The sequence below is a fragment of the Balaenoptera borealis genome (assembly GCF_965194805.1).
Source record: "Balaenoptera borealis genome assembly, chromosome: 13".
NCBI classification, from domain to species: Eukaryota; Metazoa; Chordata; class Mammalia; order Artiodactyla; family Balaenopteridae; genus Balaenoptera; species Balaenoptera borealis.
Window position 1 is genome coordinate 89,279,918 of NC_138870.1, and position 24,305 is coordinate 89,304,222.

Consider the following 24,305-nt stretch of genomic DNA (forward strand, 5'->3'; position numbering starts at 1 on the left):
ACTGGATAGCTACATGTAAAAGAATGAAATTAGAACACTCCCTAACACCATACACAAAAATAAATTCAAAATGGATTAGAGACCTAAATGTAAGACTGGACACTATAAAACTCTTAGAGGAAAACATAGGAAGAACACTCCTTGACGTAAATCACAGCAAGATCTTTTTTGATCCACCTCCTAGAGTAATGGAAATAAAAACAAAAATAAACAAATGGGACCTAATGAAAGTTCAAAGCTTTTGCACAGCAAAGGAAACCATAAACAAGATGAAAAGACAGCCCTCAGAATGGGAGAAAATATTTGCAGACGAATCAACGGACAAAGGATTAATCTCCAAAATATATAAACAGCTCATGCAGCTCAATATTAAAAGAAAAAACAACCCAATCCAACAATGGGAAGAGGACCTAAATAGACATTTCTCCAAAGAAGACATACTGATGGCCAAGAAGCACATGAAAAGCTGCTCAACGTCACTAATTATTAGAGAAATGCAAATCAAAACTACAATGAGGTATCACCTCACACCAGTTAGAATGGGCTTCATCAGAAAATCTACAAACAACAAATGCTGGAGAGGGTGTGGAGAAAAGGGAACCCTCTTGCACTGTTGGTGGGAATGTAAACTGATACAGCCATTATGGAGAACAGTATGGAGGTTCCTTAAAAAACTAAAAATAGAATTACCGTATGATCCAGGAATCCCACTACTGGGCACATACCCAGAGAAAACCATAATTCAAAAAGGCACATGCACCCCAATGTTCATTGTAGCACTATTTACAATAGCCAGGTCACGGAAGCAACCTAAATGCCCATCGACAGACGAATGGATAAAGATGTGGTACACATATACAATGGAATATGACTCAGCCATAAAACGGAACGAAATTGGGTCATTTGTTGAGACGTGGATGGATCTAGAGACTGTCATACAGAGTGAGGGAAGTGAGAAAGAGAAAAACAAATATCGTATATTGACGCATATATGTGGAACCTAGAAAAATGGTACAGATGAACCGGTTTGCAGGGCAGAAATTGAGACACAGATGTAGAGAACAAACGTATGGACACCAAGGGGGGAAAGCGGTGGGGGGTGGGGGTGGTGGTGTGATGAATTGGGAGATTGGGATTGACATATATACACTAATATGTATAAAATGGATAATTAATAAGAACCTGCTGTATAAAAAAATATATAAAATAAAATTCAAAAAAAAAAAAAAAAAAGAGAAATATGTGGTCTCTTTATCTTCTATCCAAGCAGGACTCAGCTCCTCTTTGCTCCTGCCATTATCTTTATCTTGGAGTATCCGTCCACAGGGGACAGATTCCAGCTGCTCAGCCTGGGGCCTATCCATCTCCTGCCTCAAGGTTCTGGATCCAGGTCATCACAATTGTGGCAGATATTCATTTTAAAGTCGAGTAGGTTAATATGACCAACATGGGGAAGACTTATGTTGCAACTGTGGATGGGGGAACAGAGTTGCATTGGTTTTCTGTTAGAGTAGAAATGGATTTCGGTGTTGGCCGGTCTGTAACATATTTTGGGCGCCCACTGTGCTCAAAACAGCTGTTCCCTGACATTTCCTCTCCTCCCCACATCCTGGAGCAGGGAGGGGAAGTGGCGAAAAGGAAGAAAAGGCAAAGAGGATGTGCAAGGCAGGCAGGTGGGCATCCTCCGCCGCCCAGCCTCACCCTCCAGCCCGCACCGGCCACGCCCCTCGGCCCCGCCCTCGCCCCAAACCTACTTTAAACTCCCGCCCCCTCTTAACGACGACCAATGCCCAGCCGGGGAGCCCGCAGGAGGCTGCGGATTGGCCGGCGCCGCGGTTGCCCAGGTGACGGGTGGGTCCTGCTGGGTCCCAGAGCCGGGCGGGGCGGGGGCGAGGGTTGCCCGGTGGTTTCCGTGCCGGCCCGCCCAAGCCTGCGGCGCCCAGGTTTGCGCCTGTCGGTAGCTGGAGGGGGCGGTCCCCGCGCACCCCTCCGCCCAGCGCGTTTCCCGCCGCCCTCCCGCTAGGGGCGCGACGCCCTCCGCCTCCATCTCCGCCCCCAGGATCTGCGGCTGCCAGCTTCCGAGCGCGGCTTCCCCGGACGGCGGCGCGATGGGCTGCGGGAACTCCACCGCCACCAGCGCGGGCGCGGGCCAAGGTGAGCGCGGCGGGCGGCTGGGGGTGCGGTGACGGCGACCCGGGGGCTGTGGGGAGCTCTGCAGGGCGGGCCGCCTCTGCGGGAGAGGCCAGGAGAGAGGCGGCGAGAAGGAAGGATGCAGGGACCTCGGGCATGGAGGGCGTGCAGCCCCCTCTCCCCGTCCCCATTTTCGGGACAGGAGCAGACCGTCTGGTTTTGGAAAGACCGAAAGCAGGGCATGTCCCCCCTGTGCGGGAGGCGGTCGCGCCGGGACGAGGCTAGCTTGCAGAGGGATCCTGCGGAGGGAGCGCGGGGAGTTCTGGCGGCGGGGCTACCGTGCAGCACGTAGACCCGGCACCCTCCTGGGAGAGAGGGTTCCTACTCTTGGCCGGCGTCCGCTCCCCCTCGTCCAGCAGTCGCTCCCGCAGGCCTCGCCCCCAGCCCCTCGGAACCCAGAGGCTGCACCTGGAAAAGTGCAGCAGAACAATTCAGGACTTTTTTGGGGGGAGGGAGGTGCTAGTGCGTTGGGAAGAACTGCAAACAGGGCTCTAAAAATTCATCCGAGTCTGTCTTGATGCTTAAGACCCGCTGGGCTGCTTGTAGGATTTCTCTGAGAACCTGCAGTATTGAGGATGCTTTAGAATATGTGTGACAGAGCTTTAGTATTGGCAGTGATGTGTTCGTATATTTTTCATTTAAAAAATAAAAAAATATTGAAAGTTCTGTTTACACCTCTTCATTTTGTTGATTGGCAGGGGAAGTCTTCTATAGACTTCTGCAGTCAGCCAGGCTTTGTATCAAGTGACTTATTCCAAAACTCAACCGTTCTCTTTGACCCAGCTAGTGTCTACTGATTTACGAGTCTGGATCTGTTTTGAGTAATACCTGCTGACCTATTTTGGTGTCTTTTGGATAAAGAACTCATATCTCATCCAGTTGAGATCAATCAGATGCCACATTCCATCCTAGCCAGCAAATGGGAACAGCGTTCTGATGCTGCAGTATTTCCTAGGCGGGCGTGGATGCCCTGTCAATGACTTTGTGACCTTGGGTCTGTCACTTCCCTTAACCCAGACCTCCTGGAAGTTTAAAATTTAAGCCTTTTTCATTTATTTAAAGTTTATTTTGATGTTCACGTATGGGATCAGATATGGAAATCTGCTCATTTAATTGGCCAAGTTTGTTATTCCTCTTTGGCTGTCAGTGACCACACGAATGGAATATTTTTTTTTTTTTTTTTTTTTTACAAATGGAATATTTTAAGAAAAGGTGCTAAAGTATGTGGGATTCTAGTCCTAGAGCTTTGAATGAACGCAGGTAATAATTCATTGAAAAGTTTATCTCTTGCAGGTAACATTTACCATCGTGAATTAAATTCTCAATCTTGTGTTAGGCAGAGAGCCACTGGGGAACACATTTTTCAATTCCTGTAACAGTGACGTAGGTTAGTTAGCTTAGTTAGTGCCTTAAGGCAAGGGCAGGATTCTACTTGAGAGTGGCCAGAGAGCTCTGCGTGGAAACCTGGAACAGTGTCAAGGCCATATCCTGCACCAGGAATTACAATTGACTCTTGAACAGCATGAGGTTGAACTGTACAGGTCCACTTATACACAGATAGTTTTCAACAGTAAATACTATAGTACTACACGATCTTTGGTCGTTTGAATCCGAGGATGTGGAACTGCGGATATGGAGGGCTGACCATAAGTTATACTCAGATTTTCAACTCTATGGAGGGTTGAGGCCCCTAACCCCTGCGCTGTTCAAGGGTCAAGTGTATATCTCTCAATCTAACATGCACTGTGGCCCTATGCCTTCCACTGCATGTTCACCCTACTTTTAAAAATGTTAAGAACCATTAACCACAATACAGAAAAAAGGAAATCATAGGAAGGATTTGTAACAGATTTCCTTTAAAGTGGAGCTAGTTTACTTCATTTACATTTTTGTTTATTAATGAACTGCTTGTCAGGTTTGGGGATAGAGGGAGGAGTTCCACTGCTAAACCAGAATGATGATAAGGGAGCTGCAATGGTAATGTAAGAAATAGAGAAAATATAATTCTCTTTACAAATATTTGGTTGACCTTTCCCCCCCCCCCCACCCCAGGAGCACATCCCTTATTATGTAAAGGGAGATACAGTTATATTGAAAAAAACCACTCCAAATGCATGTCTTCTTGAGGAGTAGCCTCACTTTTGTTCACGAAGGACAGCTGTAAGAGCGTGCTGTTCTCTCCTCAAGCTCGCTCTTTGCTAAAAATTACTGTATGTTCAGAGAAGAGCAAGATACCGAGGGCAGACTGTAAAACATGAAGGAGGAGAAAACATTTGAGTTGGGAGTTGTTGCATCACCTCTTTGATGGCTCTGCCCTTGTCTCTGAGAAGTCACCCCCCAAACATTTCTCTGCTAGTGAGTCCAGCTGGCTAGCTTTGGGATTTGTTCATTGTTATTTTGAAATTTTCTATCAGCTGGTGGTAGGACTTCTGTTTCAGAAAGGAGGAGAGATGGAAGGTTAGGAAAAAAGTTCAGAGAAAGGTGGTGGGCAGGTGCTGAACTTGAGTCTGGAGAGTGAGGCTCAAGCTTGATATTGGCACTGTGCTGGCTGCGTTACTGTGGGCATTTCATTTTACTTTTTTGTACTGTAATTATTATATTACAGTACTCTGTACTGTAATTATTATATAGTAGTGGAAAATACCACTTTGAAGGTGAAATGGTTTTCCTTGAATATTTTTCTATAAGAACATGACAAATCTACTTTCAGAGGATGCATTTGCACTTTATAATAATGCCCCCAACCTGAAATCTCCATTGTAAGCCCTGTTTTACTACCTAAGTAATTCAGGTAAAACCAGATAATTGTTTCTCTTTTCCCTGAGCTATTTGGACAACTGCTTTTCTTGGCTTTTGTCTGGTGAAATTGGTTTCTATGACAAATTGATATTTAGTAGTGTACTTGAGTAAATTTGATTCTGTATGTCCAACATGTGGAAAAGCTAAAATGCAGTACAATGGTCAAATGACTGGAAAGAATCAGATCATTCAGTCCCTAGATAATTCAGGTTAGATTTCCTTTGTAGTAGATTTCTAACTCTAAGCTTGTACAGAGTCCACCTCTATGTGCAAAGCTTTGTACTCTTTTAGGAAAGTTTAGGGCAAGGGTAGGCGCAGCCAGCAAGGGATGACTGTAGAATGAAATCAAACTTTCCACCTCTTAAGAAGCTGATTGTCTAGGTAGGACGATTAACCATTTGAGAACAGTTGCAAAGCAAAGTGTAGTAGAATATACATCGAACATCCAAATGCCCAGGAGATGTTGAATAAGATGCTAGTTTAATCGGAGAAGTCTTTGGGGAGGAGTCAAGCTATCAGTGCTTCAGTGTAGATGGGATCATGAGAACCATTCTGCTTACACAAGCGCTCTCTCCATTCTAATGTTTTAATAAGATCACCCTCTCAGTGTAGGAATTTGATTTTTCCCTACCTAGAATTATACAAGGACTTCTTGTATTTTCCATTCATTGAAGATTCAGTACATTTTTCCTGCATAATGTAGAGTCTAGACCCTAAACTGTAGAGAAACATCTGGGTTAAAGAGTCCATTTTTAAAAATTGAAGTACAGTAGATTTATAACATTTTGTTAATTTCTGCTGTACAGCAAAGTGATTCAGTTATACATATATATACTTTTTTATATTCTTTTCCATTATGGTTTATCTCAGGATATTGAATATAGTTCTTTGTGCTATACAGTAGGACCTTGTTGTTTATCCATCCTATATATAATAGTTTACATCTGCTAACCCCAAATGCCCACTCCATCCCTCTCTCACCCTCCCTCCCCCTTGGCAACCACAAGTCTGTTCTCTATGTCTGTGAGTCTGTTTCATAGGTAGGTTCATTTGTGTCATATTTTAGATTCCACATATAAGTCCTATCATATGGTATTTATCTTTCTCTTTCTGACTTATAAAGAGTCCATTTTTAAGGAGTTGCGTTTGCTATAGGGCAGGGAGCTTTTGCTTTCTGTGTGTTTTTCTCTGCTCTCCGTCCCCACCACTCTCTCTCTCAGCAATCAGATTCTCTATCCGTTTGTTTTTCCTTGAATGTATTCTCTAATTAGGCCGAGACATGAACACCCTTGCCTTTGAACTGATGATCCACAACAGGTCAGTTTCCTGTATACAGTCATACATGTAGATTGTTGAGCAAGTCTGTCATGTAAACCAGAAAATCCTATTTTATGTGAACCAGAAAATCCCTTCAAAGTTTGGACGGTTCCAAATATCTACAAGAGCCTATTTCGATGCAGGCTGTTTTGCAGGCTGTAGAAGCTTTTTGCAGAGCAGAGTCATTTCAGAAGTGTTCTGCTCATGGTAGTTGATTGAATTGGTGAGTTGTAGGTTTTCTACCAGAGATGTGTAACTGGCAGCTATCTGACCATAACTTAGCTTATGACTAGAATGTTTCTGTAATGGGTCTTCTGTTATTTATATACTAATAGTCTGAGGAGGCATGGAGGAGGAATTTAACAATTCTTTATCCTATTTTATCAGTGTACCCAGGGAGTTACTCTAATTCTTTTGGGTCCAATTACTTAGGTTAGTTATCTCCTTATCCTCAATTAGATAGGTAATTGCATTCTCCTCTTTTGCTGTAGCGGTATGGTCCGGCCTTAATCTACATCTGTAAATGGTTTGGTAGTATTAAAATTCTTCCACCGTGCTCAGCGTTAGTCCAGGCCATGTGGAGGGGAAATAATATAAAATTTTGCTGATATCATCAAAGAAGTCATTAATATCTTGTGCTACTTCCCCCCAGCTCACTTAGGTCCCAGCCCCACCATCCTTCTTTCTGTTCTTTATGCTGAACTCATTCTTGTTTTCTATCTGTTTGAAACACTCTTTGCTGGAGAGCTGATATTTTGTTAATTTATTTATTGTCTTTTTTGTTCCCCTTCCCCAAAGGTAGGCCTCATGAGAGCCTCGCACATCTTGTTCACAGCTGGACACTCAGCCTCTAGACCAATATCCAAACTTTCAGTGGAATTTTTAGGGTCTTAAAATTTTTTCTTTTGTTGAATGAATAACTATATTGGGGAAACAAAGAAGGTGTAAAATTGAGTCCTAAATTTTCATCATGTACCCTGTGACTGATGTAACACTAGAGGGAATGAAATAAAACCTTAAGCAATCAGGGAAGCCTGCTTGGAGGAGGTGGGACTCGATTTGACTTTGAAGAATAGGTAGGATTTGAATAAGCAGAAATCGGAAGGGAGGGCATTTTTAGAGCAGTATGAAAACATAGGGACAGAAATGGGTTCGGTGCATTTCAGGGCAGTGAGAAGTCTGGCCTGACTGGGTTAGTAGTTCATGTTGGTTGCAGGGTGTTGGAAGTAAGAACAGTTAGGATGGGGGTGAGGAGGAAAGAGAGGCAGGAAGGCCTCAGAATTGAGAGGAGGCACTGGAGCCAAAAAATCCTAGTTTGAATCCTGCTTTCATCATTTATCAGCTGCATGACCCTGGGCCACTTGCTTAAACTGTCTGTACCTTAGTTTCCTCAGCTGTAAAATGGGAGAGTAGTTATAGAACCTACTCAGGATTAAATGAGTTAATATATGTAAAGTGCTTAGAGCAGTGCTTCATATAAGTAGTCAGTATGCTATTTATTATTAACATAGGGAAAGACATTCATGACTGGTATAGAAGGAAGGAGCGAGCATGTAGAGTGACATAATTTAACGCTGTTGTCAGGAGTGAGTGAAGTGAGAGGGCCGTCGGTGAGTGATGGAGGTATTGATGTCAGGGACCCCTGGAAGCCAGCCAGGCTGAGGATGGGCTGCATGTGAGGGAGGAAGGGGAAGGGAGAAGGAAAAATGAACCCAAACTGTTAAAGCCTGGGCGACTGGAAGGAGATGCTACTTCCTCTAAAGGAAGGTAAGAGGATGCAGGCAAGCCATATACTCTTGGGTGTGCCGCGTTTGGCGTGATGTGAATGATGAGGGGTGTGGAAACGCCTCTGCTCAGACAGTTACCACTGATGCAGCAGAATCAGGAGGTTCACTTGTTCCAACTCCCCAGAATCGATGTTGCAACCATGTGAATGGTTCGCGAAGGTGACCCAAGTGAATTACCCAAGTTCTGCCATGAGCCACTTACAGCTCAATCTAGACGTGGCTTAAATTATAGCAGCTAACTGTCAATGTGTTACTTTATGTCTGTACTTATATGGCTACCTTTATTTATTAATTTTTACCTGCTGAAAGCATAGCTACTCAGCAAGGACAACCTGTAAGCAAAGAGATTTTCTGTAAGAGCTTCCACGTTCATTAACATAATTTTATTTGCAGTAACATGGATGGACCTAGAGGGTATTATGCTAAGTAAAATAAGTCAGACAGAAAATGACAAATACTCCATGTTATCACTTACATGTTGAATCTAAAAAATGAAACAAATGAATAACTATAACAAAACAGAAACAGATTCACAGATACAGAAAACAAACTAGTGGCTGCCAGGGGTTTGGGGTGGAGTTACGGGTGAAATAGATGAAGGGGATTAAGAGGTATGAACTACCAATTATAAAATAAGTAAGTCACAGGGATGTAAGGTACAGCACAAGGAATATAGTCAATAATATTTTAATAAGTTTGGTGCGTAATCTATAAAAATATTGAATCCTATGTTCTACATCTGAAATATAATATTGTAAGGCAACTACACTTTAAAAAAATGATATTTCTAGGACACGTTGACCTGAATTTTTTTCTCCATTACTGATGAAATGACTTATGAATCTGTATCTCTTATTGGCTTATTAAAAAATAGACACTGCTTTAGATGAACTAAAGAGCTGTTGTTCTCCTTCTTTGGGCCAAATTGAGACTATGACATAGTTTTAGAACTATTATGGGTCAGAGGAGATGTAGCGAGCTGTCAAAATTAGAGGGAACTCTGTTTATTTTTCTGTAGTTATGTTTATACAGTTCTCAGAGGGATGTTTTTCTTTTATAAAACAAATAAAGAGTAAAATGTTTCTGCATATTTTTTATTATTTCCCATGAGAGCCATAATCATTTATATTTCTGATGATTTACGCTGAAAGAAGAGTGATTTGTAAATCTTTAGTACCTTTTAGAAATTCTTCATATACATAATTTTATTTTTTGGTGTGTGTGTTTAAATTATCACTACTCAGTCTGAACAAGGAGACATGATTTAATATGTAATTTAGCAATTCATTTACTTGTGAATATTTCCAGTATGTTACATGAAAGCTATAAAGTGCATAGAGAACAGTGATGAAAAAGGCATTAATAGACTATATTCTCTAATGTACAGATGTATGTGACCTTTTAAAAGAGATAAATATTTTCTTTGTATTAGAATTTGGCACATGTAAGGAAACTCATAACAATAAATGTATGACTCTGAACAATATTGAAAACATACTGGGCAGTACAGCTCAATCTTGAACAATATTGAAAACATACTGGGCAGTACAGCTCAATCTTTTTAACTTATAAGACTGATTAGATTGCAAAGGAACATCTGTCTATAGGAACCAAGATGTTATAAATATCTACTTAATATCACTGAACTGATGTAGTATCTTGCAACTGGCTTTCTCATGCACAAGGAATAAAATTTTGTCTGTTTTTGCAGAATGTATGATATGTCATATTAAACTTAATTCTCCCCCAAGATTAATTTTGCTATGTATTTCTTTTCAAAAGGGAATTTCTGTTTTTGGAGAGGTGGAGGAGGCCAGGGATGAGAAGGTGTAGTGGGTTGAATGGTGACCTCTAAAAAGATATGTTCACATCCTAATCCCTGGAATGTGTGAATGTTATCTTGTTTGGAAAAAGGGTCTTTGCAGGTATAATTAAATGAAGAATTTTGAGATGAGGACATCATCCTAGATTGTCTGGGTAGGCCCTAAATCCAGTGATAAGTTTCCTTATAAGAGACAGATGAGGAGAAGACAGAGATACAGAGAGAAGGTGGTGTGAGGACAGGTGTAGAACAGAGAACGCACTCTGTGGCCACAAGCCAAAGAATGCCAAGGAGGGCCTACTGCCACCAGATGCTAAGAGGCCTGGAACGGATTCCTCCCCGGAGCCTCTGTAGGGAGTTGGGAACTCCTGACACCTTGATTTTGTACTTCTGGCCTCCAGAATTCTGAGAGCACGTATTTCTGTTGATTTAAGCCACCCAACTAGTGGTGATTTGTTACAGCAGCCCTGTGGAACTAATACACAAGGCTTTTTCTGCACTTGTTCTGGGAATGGGATAAAATAAGAAAATATAGTTTACAAACTATACCTGGAGTGTAAATAATTATTTGCTGAAGCAAGTACAGCACGATTTAATCTTGGTGTGATTCATAAAGCATTTCAAGGTTGTTCAGGGGGTACCCAATTTTTATGGGGGTACCAGATTTTTATAAAACATGAAGAATATCTGAGAGGTTTATTCCCTCTGGATGCTATCCACTTCTCCAGTTCTCGGACACCAACTGGGCTGTCCTACCATCCAGTTCAATTCTGAGGATCCTACCCGGAGTTAGTGTCTATCACCACGGGTTTGAGGGCTCAGTCCCCCGAGATGGTCTCACCTCAGATGCCAGTAGCAAGGATCAGGTCCCCAGCTTACTTGCATTGCCATCTGACTTGGCAGCAAATTTGGGGGTTCTCACAGCCCCCCTCCTCAGATTTGACAATTTGCTAGAATGCCTCACAGAGTTCAGGAAGGCACTTTCCTTACTGGTTTAAACATACCAATTTCTTATAAAGGACACAAATGAACAGCCAGATGAAGAGGTACAGAGGACATGTTAAGGGTCCCAGGTGCAGGGGTCTCTGTCTCCATGGAGTTGGGGGCCGCCCCCTCCTGGCTCATGGATGTGGTCAACTCAGAAGCTCTCTGAACCCTGTCCTTATAGGGGTTTTTATGGAGGTTTCACTACATAGGCATGACTGATCGAATCATTGGCCATTGCTGATTAACTGAATCTCCAGCCCCTCTCTTTTCCCAGGAGGACGGGGAATAGGGCTGCGAGTTCCAAGCTTCTAATCAAGCCTTGCCTTTTCTGGCGACCAGCTCCCGTCCTGAAGCTGTCTAGGGGCTGCCAAGAGTCTCCTCATTGGAATGAAAGAGGCTCCTATCACCCCTATCTCTCAGGAAATTCCAAGGGTTCTAGAAGCTCTGTGCCAGGAACGGGGAACAAAGATCAAATATCTTTCTATGACTCCTCAATATCAGATTAAGTTTTTTAAATGTTTAAAATAAATTGAATTTGCTATGCATTTTTAAGTGACTGAGGCTTTTGACTTGGAGAATCATGAATACAATTTTAAAATCTTTTGAAGAAAGTATTGATAAAAGGTATGGACTTCCCTGGCGGTCCAGTGGTTAAGACTCCACGCTCCCACTGCAGGGAGCACGGGTTCGATCCCTGGTCGGCGAATCCCGCGTGCCATGTGGAGCGGCCAAAAAACCAAAAACAACGGTATACATAATCACGGTGAAGTGAAGTGATACTGTGAACAAGCAGTAATCTTTCAGTGTTAAAGAAACAGTTACATTCAGAAGGAAATGTTCTTTACATACCCTAACCATTAACAACTTTTGTCACTGGAACTGTATATGATACTTTTCTGAGAGCAGACCTTCCCCCCTTCTACTTTTTAGGAAGATATTTAAAATTATAATTATCAGTACTACAATTTAAGAAAATAGTCATTAAATCTTTTGACTGACAAAAATTCTAATGGTCTATATATTTTGTGGTGCTTTTATCCCCCAAGAAACATTTTTACCTTGCCTCCCTTATATTAAGGTACCACGGCTATGTTCAAATAGTAAAGAGTCATTTTGGTAGGAAATGAAGTGGTACTAACAGGAACAAATGTTCTATCCCAGACGGCTTGAAAGAAGTAGCTACACCACTATAAATATTTGTTCAATAAATGATGAATCACATGAACCATAAACATAACTTAAAGCAAATGGGATTTTGGCACTATCTGAATAGTTGTAGTCAAAGGATCTTTTGCATGAATTATCTAGAGAAGAACTCTCCGTCTGGTTAATTATAATCAATACATAGGTGAAGTGTGATTAAAATGTTGCACTGAGGGTAATCAGAATTTTTCTTCTATTTCTAATAATTTTATACTTTTGCAGAACAAAGAGATATTTCACATTTTATATGCCTAGATATTCTGATAGTTTTGCTGAGGGTTTCAACAATTACAGTCATTTTTTTTTTTTTCCCTTTTTCTCTGTGAAGCTGTGTGTCAGGGAGTCGTGTTCTACTTGCCCTGGTTATAAGCTTATCATTAACCCCCTGCTACCTTGCTCCTAAGAAGATGCACATCTTCTTCCCTTTAATAAAGATGGAGTGTACATTACAATCATATGTATATACTGGATTTAGTGTTTCTGACTTCTTGGCCTCCTTCACTTTGCAGTTATTAAATAGACGGTGCCCTTTAAATGAGGGACATTTGAGAACAGAAGAAATGGCCTGCTGACTTCCTTCTGGAAGGTAATACCTGGCATTTGCCTTGAGCCTGCTGGGATGTTAGATGGTGAACCCAGCAGGGAAGAGGCCGTAAGGGTGCCTGCAGCCTGGTGCAGTCAAGGTGAAGGGGATGCAGGGTTCCTGGTGGCTGATTAAAATAGGTACTGAGGAGACAACGCGTGGCTGTTTTGAAGCGAATTTCACAGCCATTTATTGTACTTTGTCTTCTCAGCTGCCTTTGTCGGGCCAGTATTAGAAACTGAAGCAGGGTGAACTAGTGACTGTCAAACAAATACTGGAGCAGGAATTTTACTTGGGTCTTCTGCCTTCCAATTCCACGCCGTTCTTTCCCTACCACCCTGCTGCCATTCCCTGAGACACAGTGGGGCGGCTTCTGTCTGCTGTGCCCTCCCCGTGGATTGTGCTCGATGGCCCTTCATCTCTAAAGGCCCAGCACTCATGACCCATCATGATCGCTTTCTTCTCTCTGTAAGACTTCAAGGAATCAGTTCCCAACACCTCCGGCTCTCCCTTCCCCTGAGTGCAGCAACCCCCCAGTCATTCCCTGTCCTTTTCCATGAAAATGAAAATAAGAAAATGAGGATATTTATTTTCTTTTTAGACTTTCTTCCAGATTCTCATGCTTGTTTTGACTCTGAAATAAAATGTTCATTTTTATGGGTTTTTGGTGGCACTAATCCTTTATTTTTACCTATCAAAACACTCCACTGTTCTTATGTTAAGGTTTTTAAAATTTTAGGATTTTTTTTTTTTTGTTTTATGATCTCAGATTCCAAAGCAGTTTTTATTTATATAATTTTAATGAGAGTTGTGGAACAGAAATGTTACTCTTCCCTGAGTAAAGACTCAAGTTTGTTACAAAGTTCAGGTTTGGTCAAAGCCTTAAAAGAATTTATTTGAGACATAGTCTTGATTACCTTTATGCTCTGCTTTGAATTTGCAGAATTATAGATCCTAGATTAATATCACTGGGGTACAGTTTTTACAATTTTGGCAATAACATTTTTGCAAACTTATTTGTTTATTTTGTAGCACCTTTTCCTTTATTTTCACACCTCTGTGACTTGTGCAGAAGTTAATTTAATTCCCATTTCATAGATATGGAAATTGAGATATTAAGGAAAATGTGACTGCTAATAATAACAACTTAGTGAGCTATTTTAATGTGCCAGACTTTGTGCTGTTTACATCTTTTTATAATTTTTAAAATTTATTAAATTTTTTTTACTGAGGTGTCATTGATGTATAACATTGTATTGGTTTCAGGTGTACAATGAAATGATTCTGTATTTGTATACACAGTGAGATCATCACCACAATAAGTCTAGTTACCATCTGTCACCATGCATAGTTAACTTTTAGGATTTACTGTCGTGGCAACTTTCAAGTATGCTCTACAGTATTATTGACTGTAGTCACTGTGCTGTATATGACATCTCCATGACTTATTTTAGAACTGGAAGTTTATATCTCTTGACCCCTGTCACTTGTTTTGCCCATTCCCTAACCCACCTCCCCTCTGGCAACCACCATTCCTTTCTCTGTATCTTTGATTTTTGTTTTGTTTTGTTTTGTTTTCATTTGTTTTGTTTTTTAGATTCCACATATAAGTGAAACCACATGGTATGTGTCTTTCTCTGACTTATTTTGCTTAGCATAATTCTCTCAAGGTCTGTCCATGTTTTTGCAAATGGCAAGATTTCCTTCTTTTTTTTTTATGGCTGAGTAGAATTCTGTTATTCTAGCCTCTTTTATATATAGGTATATCTATATATATCTCACATCTCCTTTATCCATTTACCCAGCGATGGACACTTGTTTTCAATCTTGGCTATTGTGGATAATGCTGCAATGAACATAGGGGTGTATATATCTTTTTGAATTAGTGTTTTTGTTTTCTTTGGATAAATACCCAGGAGTAGAATTGCTGGATCATATGGTAGTTCTATTTTTAATTTTCTGAGGAACTTCCATACTGTTTTCCGTAGTGGCTGCACCAGTTTACATTCCCACCAACAGTGTGCCCTGGTGTCCCCTTTTTTCCAGATCACTTACCAATACTTGTTATTTGTTGTCTTTTTGATAGTAGCCATTCTAACAGGTATGAGGTGATATCTTGTGGTTTTGATTTGCATTTCTCTTATGATTAGTGATATTGAGCATATTTTCATGTGCCTGTTGACCATCTGTATATCTTCTTTGGAAAAATGTCTATTCAGATGTTTGCCCATTTTAAAATCAGGTTGGTTTCTCTCTCTCTCTCTCTTTTTTGCTGTTGAGTTTCATGAGTTCTTTATATATTTAGAATATTAACCCCAATCAGATATGTGATTTAGAAATATTTTTTCCCATTCAGTAGGTTGTCTTTTCATTTTGTTGATGGTTTCCTTTGCTGTGCAGAAGTTTTTAAAATTTGATGTAGTCCCACTTGTTTACTTTTGCTTCTGTTGCCTTTGCTTTTGGAATCAGATCCAAGCATTAATTTCCAAGACTGGTGTCAAGTACCTTACCACCTATGTTTTCCTCCAGGATTTTTTATGGTATCAGGTCTTACATTTAAGTCTTTAATCCATTTTGTGTTAATTTTTGCGTATGATGTAGGATAATAGTTTAGTTTCATTCTTTTGCATATGACTGTCCAGTTTTCCCGGCACCATTTATTGAAGAGACTGTCCTTTCCCTATTGTATATTCTTGCCTCATTTGTCGTAAATTAATTGACCATGTATGCATGGGTTTATTTTTGGGTTCTCTAGTCTGTTCCATTAATCTGTGTACCTGTTTTTTGCCAGTACCATACTGTTTTGATTACTATAGCTTTGTCATATAGTTTGAAATCAGGGAGCATGATGCCTCCAGATTTGTTCTTTCTCAAGATTGCTTTGGCGATTCAGGGTCTCTTGTGATTCCATAGAAATTTTAGGATTATTTGTTCTATTTCTTTGAAAAATGTCATTAGTATTTTGATAGGGATATACATCTTTTAAAGAACTTCACAATAACCTTTGAGAAAGGTATTCTTATTTTCCTCATTTGACACAAGAGGGAAGTGAGGTTTTAAGAGATTAAAGGATACTGAATGCCATGTGGCTTGAAAAGCTGGAACCAAGTTCTGTGTTGTTCAGGTAAAGATATTAGGGGGAGGAAGTGCAGATGGAACTGTGCTGTGGGCAGAGAATCTGTGTTAAGTGATAGGGCTGGGGTCCAAAAGAGATGGGTTGTTTTTGGCACGTGAGTGGGAAGCAGAAATGAGAGGGTTCAGTAGCAAATAGGAGCAGAGTTAGAAATGTATGTTACTCCTTTTGGAGCTGGGCTGGCATCCTTGAGTCTTGCTAATTCATTTAGGATATCACCTCCATTTTGTCTTGTGACTTTGCTTTACTTTATGATTAGTACATAGTGTGACTTATAACAGTTCCATGTAGGTACTAGCTTAGAAGGTGTGTGGCTTAGAAAAGAAAATATTTCTCAAATCTGTCAGTTTCCTAACCTGCTCATCTGTAAAATGAGCAGATTAGTTTGGGCGGTCTGTAAAATCCCTTTCAGAAACAACACCTTATAATTTATAGGAATTGTTAAAAATGGGCAGAATAAATTCTAAACTGAAGATTTGGATTTTATGATTTTCCTGCTCTCCTTTTCTTTTTTTAAGATGATCTTTCAAAAAATCATATTCTCAACTCATCTCTTATAAAATATTATTTTAGTTGGGTATTGGGCTTAAGATTTTTGTAGCAATACTATCAAGATAATGGAAAGTTATCTTTTTCCTTTTTTCTAGGCCCTGCAGGAGCAGCTAAAGATGTGTAAGTACTTAATATTATGATTTTCTAAACTCTTTCTAAGGAAGACACTGTTTTCATGGTTATGACCTTTAGATATGTAGGTTTGGCTGAAAAGACATGGAAGTACTTTCTGTACTGAGCACAAATTAAGATTATCATTTGGTTTATAACTAAAGGGCTATTTGAAGAATGGGTTTATTTGTGACTTTTCATTTTAGCGTTTCATTTGCCCTAGCATTTTAACTCAGAACTTTAAGAAAGGGAAATGTTTAACTCTGTTTCTATACCAGCTTGTGTAGAGATTTCTAATAATTGCAAGCAAATGTTTATGGGAGAATTAAGCACCTAGCTCCTATGACTATGCAACATCTTAGAGTTTAGCCCGTGAGGAGGGCCTGGAGCCAAGCATTTACCAAATGCACACTGAATCGTTTTAAAGTCGATAATTAGGCGTTTGAGTGAATGTATATGACCATTCAAGGTAATCAATATTGAGTTGAACTTCAGACCACAGGACCCTTTCTGTGTTTCCATCATGCCCCTTCTTTGCATCTTCCTATCTCAAATCTAGGTATAGTAAGGACATTGCAGTAGTTCACTATTTAAGAGTGTTTGTGGCACAGGAAACTGTATTCAATATTCTGTAATAAACCATAACGGAAAAGAATATGAAAAAAATATATAACTGAATCACTTTGCTGTATACCACAAACTAACACAACATTGTAAATCAACTATACTTCAATGAAAAAAATAAATAAAAATAAAAATCAGCAGTTCTGGAAAAAAAAATAAAGTGCCATTAGGGAGCTGGACATTGGGATTGGGGGAGGGAGAAGGTGGGGATGGAGAACCCCAAGAACGACAACAACAAAAAGAGTGTTTGCGGTCACTCCATGGATTGTGGAATCAACCTCTGCCCAAGCCACCCCAGTTGGTTTGGATGTCAAGACCGATGGTGCCACACACACACCAAGAGGGTAGGAAAAGATGTATTGCTCACATAATGAGGCTTTCTGGGGAGAGCAGAGTGGCTCCTGAACTGGTCCATTCAGTCTGAGTGAAGGAGGGGGTGAGCAGCTTTGGTTTTTATTGGGACTGGGACTGGGGTGAGGGCTTCTGCGCATGGGCAGAGGAGTGCCTGTCTGTATCTTCCCCGCCAGCGCACATGTACGAGTTCCCAGCTTTCTTAAAGGCTTTCGCAGCTGTGGGGCAAACGGAGGGGTGGGCCTTAAAAGCTTTCGTCAAAAGCAGAGTCGGACTTTTTTTTTAATTATAAAAAGGAATCCGGAGAAGATTAGAATAGGGTTGTAAAGTTTTTTGGGAATTAAATAAGCTTTTTATATGGGACTTTAGGTACAAAGGAGGCAGTGTAGAATGCTTCAGTGTCCTGGTTGCAGTGGTTGAGTTTATCACCAAAACGTTTAGCAACGATGTGTTCAGCATCCTTACCTGTTCCTGTTATTGCAGTATCTGGGTCTCTCTTCGGTCTCTCCCTCCCCTTTGTATATGTTGTTGCCAGATTAATCCCCTGCCCTTTTAGGCCCTCTACTCCCAACTTTTTTTTTTTTTAAATTTATTTATGTTATTTATTTATTCATTGGCTGAGTTGGGTCTTCATTGCTGCGTGCGGGCTTTCTCTAGTTGTGGCGAGCGGGGGCTACTCTTTGTTGCGGTGCACGGGCTTCTCATTGCGGTGGCTTCTCTTGTTGCGGAGCACGGGCTCTAGGCACGTGGGCTTCAGTAGTTGTGGCACGTGGGCTCAGTAGTCGTGGCTCGCGGGCTCTAGAGCTCAGGCTCAGTAGTTGTGGCGCACGGGCTTAGTTGCTCCGCGGCATGTGGGATCTTCCCGGACCAGGGCTCGAACCCGTGTCCCCTGCATTGGCAGACGGATTCTTAACCACTGTGCCACCAAGGAAGCCCCACTCCCAACTTTTGATTAGTCTCCACTGCCCACGGGATTGAGCCCAGAATCCTTTGGGAATAGGAAGGCCCTTTAGGTTTCAGCCTTTAGCCTTTCAGCCTGCAGTTAGAGAGTGAATGAGGCCAAGGACCCAGAGGTGAGCTGAAGTCCTGCTCTGAGACCACTCTCAGGGTCTCAAACTGACCTCCTGTTTCCTGTCTTGATTCCTTGTTTTTTTTTGCTGTTCTCTCTGCCTGGAATGGCATTTTCTCCAATTCTGTCTGTGAAAATTCTATCTATTCTCCTGGGTTTATATCTTATCCTTTACGAGAAGAACTTCCTGGATCTCTCTACTGGATATGTCTTCCTCTTCTGAACTTTTACAGCAGCTTGGACCTGTCTTATGATATGTCATATTGGGCTTATAATGTTATTTATCTCCTTGTCTTTTCTCCCTTGGGAATTGAGAGAAGTCCCCTCTAGTTAATAGTATCGTGCTGTGGACATAGTGTTTTAACAAATGAATTCCATCATTTCTCTTTAAGGAGAGATTGATTTCATGACTTCCTCTTCCTTTCAGAAGCATGGAAATTTCTAAGAAGATTTAGTGATACCTTTGTAGACATTTTGTCAACATTAACTACTCCAGGACATGAGATGCCATTTAACTACTTTCTAAAATCCTGAATTCTCTAGAATTTAAACTTTCTGTGACTTTGTGTACCTCATAGGTTCTATAACTAAAAAGACGTAATTTTACTCAATAAATGACCCTTTAAAAAATAAATATGGTAAATTTAATTGGAAAAAGTTGAAGAATATTATAGTATTATTTTTCCTTGCACAAAAGGTATATTCAAACCCTTTTTTAAGAAAAAATCAGAAGCTATAGATTTATAAATCTTGACTGTACCATTAGGGGGGTGCTGTGAAATTAGGGGGTGCCATGAAAGGAGCTAAGAAATTAAGACAATTTAAACTTATATTATGAAGATTTAAATTTTTTCTTTTTGTTTTAAATTTGAAGACACTGATTTCAAGGCAAAAGAAGTGGCCAAACTCACATAATGGATGCTAAGAGTACAGAACTTCAAATAGGGCAACCACCATAATGTACAGACCACATAAAATTCTTTGGGGGGGAATTACAATTGTTTTTTAGAAGTCAGAAACGTTATGGTTACTCCCTTAATATATAATAAAAATCAGTTCTCTAGGGAAGGTTTGGGATTTTATGTCTCCACTTACCTGTTTATTTGCCTGTTTTCTATAGGCAAGAAGCCAGGATTTAATAACAAATAAAATGATATTTCTGCCCTGAAGTAGGTCAGTGGCTACTGGGGACCAAAATACAGTGTGATTTTAAGTGTTAATTATTAAAATAGTCAAAATTTAATGCTTGTCTAGGTCTTGAATGGTGAGCAAGAGTTTGTGTAGGAAGGAGAAGAATGGCAACCCAGGGCAGGAGAAAGAGCACGAAAAGAGGCACATGGGTACCGGAGAGCCCCAGCTCTTCTGGGAAGTCACCCAGTCTGCCCTGAGCCTGTGGTGTAGGCTCAGCAGAGGTGGAAGGTGAGGCTGGTGGGCTGGAGCCGGCTTGTGGAGGGCCTTTGGTGCCAGGCCGGTCATTGTACTTGATTTTTATATGCATTCAAGAGCCATTCAGAATTTTAAGGTGGGGAATTACATGACTGTGTTTGAGCTTTAGGGTGATGACTCCTAAGGCAGTGGGATATGTGAGATGGGGGAGGGGTGGAGGCACAGGGGATTAATGGCGCTGAGGCCACGAGAGGGTTAGACAGCAGACAGGACACCGGAAAGGAGCAGAGGTGGTGTGTTCAAGGTGCGCTCGGAAATACAATTGATAAGACCCGCTGAAAGACTGAATGGGGAAGTAAAGGAAAGGAACATCTGAGGCGAAGATGACCCTGTGGTTTCAAACTTGAGCCAAGGGAAGGGATGGCTGATGATCCAAAGAGATCACATGGGCTAAAGGGAGAAGAGAAGCCAGTGCATGTAGCGTGACAGCCACACTGGTCACTTGGGGGACTGTGGTTTCAGTTGGGTGATGTGAGTTCTCTGATGGAGTCAGGGTGAAAGTGAACTTAGGACTGTTTTACAACAAAAAGGCAGTAGTGATGGAAGGATGTTAGTAGCTTAAAGAGGAAGCATATTTTAAGAAATACATTTCTTCTTTTTTTTTTTTTCTGGCCACTCCATGTGGCTTGTGGGATCTTAGTTCTCCAACCAGGGATTGAAACCCATGCCCCCTGCAGTGGAAGCGCAGAGTCTTAACCACTGGACCTCCAGGGAAGTCCCAAGAAATATATCTGTTATAAAAGGAATACTAAGGAAATTCAGAAAGTATGGAAAAGCATTTTTTTTTTAAAAAGAAAAAATCAGCTATTATCCTCCCACCAGAGACAATCATCATTAATATTTTACACTGTTTTCTTCCGTTTCTTTGTGATTATTTCTGCCTAGTTATGTGTATGGATGATTTTGTATATTGAAGTCTGTTTTTCTTTTTCTATTTATTTTTTACATGGAGGAGAGGTAGGTGTACCCATAGGCAAAAGGGTAGAAGTAAGTTGAGTAAGAAGAGCTGAGGGTAGTTTGGGGAGGGGTTATCTGTGTGACTGAGGGAATAATCAATGTACATAGATCCTAGGACATGCAAGAAGGATTAAAAACATAGAAGGGTTCCCTTAGCAACTTGAGATAAGGAGGAAAGCATGGGTGAAGATATATAGAAATTTAATCATCATAAGACAGACCCATATGTATATCAGGGAGTGAGACTTTCTTTTTTCTCTCCCTCTCTTTTCAAAAATAAATCACAGTACACTAACATGCAGAACAAAACAGAAGTGAATTCAATGTGATGACATTTGGCTATTTTCACAAACCTGCGAATCAACCATGCTTTTATTTTATTTCAGCGAATTATCTTAGCTACTTGGCACAAATAGGTCGTGTTGGGATATTTTTGGTTGGAAATGGCAGAAGCCCAGCTTAAACTGGCCTAAACAAACAAACATAAAGGAATTTATTGGCATGTGTAATGGAAAACTTCCAGGGGTTAGGCCTTAGTCACAGCTGGATCCAGGTGATTGAATGACAGGAAGAAACTCTCTCATCTCTCCTTTCCTGTTTTTGGCTCCATGCTGAGGCAGCTTTCCCCAGTCGTGATGGAGATGGCCAGTTTCTATCTCATCAGCTTAATAATTCCTGTAGAAAAAGAGCTTCTCTTTCCCTGTAGTTTGATCAAAAGTCCTAGGGCTAGGCTTTCCCTGGCTAGGACGTGGGGTCAGGTGCCTCTCCCTGAACCAGTCAGTGGGCCAGGGGAACGTGGGCTCTCATTGGCCGGGCCTGGGTCACGTGCCCACTGCTGCAGCCAATCGGTGTCATTAACCTCACCTAACTACATGGCTAAGCAGTGGGAGAGTGGTGATGCTGTTACCAGAATAGGAGAGAATTATAACTGGGCAGGCAGAAGAGAAGCAGCTTCTCCATGTTGGTCACCTTCCATGTTATTTCAGAAAAATCTCTTGATTTTTAAGAATACATATATTCTATGTATATGAATTTTCCAAATATATGTTGAATAACAAGTTGACTCAAATTTAATGTCTGCTGTTGAACATAAAAGCTCATGGCCACTCAATTTAAACAAGGTAATTCAAATACTTCTTTCACTTGAAACTTGTAAAGTGATATTTCATTAAGATTTTTTTCTGGGCAAAGTAATTTTATTGTTATGGAAGGTAACAGCTATAGAGAAAAATATCTTGGAATGAGTTATCATAAAACACGCTGAAGGGACTTCCCTGGCAGTCCAGTGGTTGAGACTTTGCCTTCCAAGGCAGGGGGTGCGGGTTCAATCCCTCGTCGGGGAGCTGAGATCCCGCATGCCCCGAGGCCAAAAAAACCCAAAATATAAAGCAGAAGCAATATGGTAACAAATTCAATAAAGACTTTAAAAATGGTCCACATCAAAAAAAAAAAGAATCTTTAAAAACAACAACAACACCAACAAAAACATGCTGAAGCTCTGTCTTTTTTAAAACATGAAATTATATATCTCTAATCTTGAGTTTCCTTGGAATTCTTTATAAATTTCTCGTGTCATATACACCTGTGTCAGCTGAGCCCTCTCCTAATTACAAGCCTGAGGGTATCTGATGGCCTTGTTTCTCCTCTGTGACATGGCAGGCAAGGCTGTCTTCTGAAGTGAGGTAGCATTGAAAAATTCTACCCGTCTTCTGGGGTGGAAGTAGCATTGAAAAAGCATGCATTTTGGAAGCAGACAGACCTGTGTTTAAACTGCTCTCCATCCTTTACTGGCTGTGTGATATTGTGTCTTTAATCTTCTTATCCGTAAAATTGGGATAATAATAACCGTTCAGGGTAACCATCTTCATCATTATCATCATCATTCTCAATTTTAATAGCTCATCTTTATTGAGAACTGCATACCATAGAGTGATTTCCAGCACTTTAAGTACATTATCTCATTCAGTACCCCCAACAGGCTGATGAAGACAGTAGTGCTCTTTCATTTTACAGATGAGGAGATGGGACACAGAGAGGTTAAGTAACTGCTTAATGGTTGTGATGATTATTAGTACAGTATATTCAGTTCCTAGGATAATACTTGGTATTACGTGTTGCTATCCTGCTTCCCCATCCTGCCCCCCCGCCCGTAAATGGTAGCTAGAATTATTAGGTGGTTTAAGGGTTGTTGAAAAGGTTTGGCAGTGCCTCTGTTATGAACCCCTGATGGCAGAAGACCCAGTGCATTGAGGGCCTTGCTGTGGTTAGAAATCTCACATTCCCATTGGTTGCCCATCAACACATGGTCAGATTTTCCTTGGTGGGACCCAGTGGAATAAAAGCAGGCAGAGAAGCAATTGAGTGGGTTCATTCAGGGATAGAGAGGGGTTGGTGGTGACCAGCAAGTATGGTTGAAATGCTTGACTGCAAGGCACATGCTGGAGAGAGGGGGAGGGGAAGCCCGAAGGGGCTGATGAATGGGGAGAGCTGGGAACATGGATGGGCTGGAGGCTTCTTGGGAATTGTGGGGAGGGGAGAAAGAAGGATTTTTTTTTTCCCCCTAAGGAGTGGGATTGTCTACTCTAAAATATCAGAGGTGAAATAATTGCAGGAACTAAGCTCCATGGAGCACTACTGGGATTAAGTTCTTAGAGCAGCAGTAAAAGTTGCTGGGATAGAGGAAGTCAGCAAAATGTGAAGCAAGAGGTCGTTTAGGTGGTTTTCATGGGATTTAAAATTGTCCAAGGTAATGATGGTTAGGAAGAAAACCTTTGAGTCAGGGCCAAAATGCTTAGTGCGTCCGGGGCTGTTATGGCAGGGCTGATGCCAAAGAGGAGAGTTTTTGAGTGAAAATGAAATTGGCCCCATCTGAAAGAGTGCTTTGGGGAGGTTGGGAGCATTCTGGCTCTGTCTCCTGTTTGGAGACCCTGGGACAAGGGAAAACAAGCTGCTTATTCCCAAGGTTTTGAGAAAAGTGATACATCTGGGAAAAGCAAGGTTTCTTAAAGGGGAGAGAACACTCCTGCCTGCTTTGTAGCAAAGGATACTTCTACAGCCAATGTGGAAGTAATCCAGCACTGTGTGCTTCTTAGAAGGAGAACGGAAGAGGGGTAGGGAAATTGCAATTTAATTCTTGATCTATTACCCCATACAAAGAGCAAATGTCACTCATGTTCTCCGGTAGTACATTCTGGAAGAAAGAAAGGGACCCATCCAAGGAGAGAGACTTAAAGCTAACTGTCCTAAGAAGTTTTGAAATTGTGAAGACATGAATGAGATTACATATAGGCCTTAACAGTCAATGATAAAATGTTAATTCTGTCCAATATCATATGTAATTAAATGCTTGGTAGAATCGATTGGAACCTCCGTGA

General features: G+C 41.1%; 1 protein-coding gene across 2 annotated transcripts in view; it reads left to right on the forward strand.

Annotated features, from left to right (window-relative positions):
• The first annotated feature begins 1,828 nt into the window (after positions 1-1,828).
• LOC309609051 (overexpressed in colon carcinoma 1 protein) overlaps positions 1,829-24,305 on the forward strand; it is a 38,436-nt gene continuing 15,959 nt past the window's right edge. Inside the window, exons 1-2 of one of the 2 annotated variants that reach the window (XM_082349958.1) lie at positions 1,829-2,154; positions 16,469-16,493. In XM_082349958.1, coding sequence (XP_082206084.1) covers positions 2,109-2,154; positions 16,469-16,493 — 71 coding nt within the window. In that variant the 5' untranslated portion in view covers positions 1,829-2,108. The remainder of the gene's footprint in view (positions 2,155-16,468; positions 16,494-24,305) is intronic. The other variant, XM_082349959.1, reaches the window with a different exon arrangement.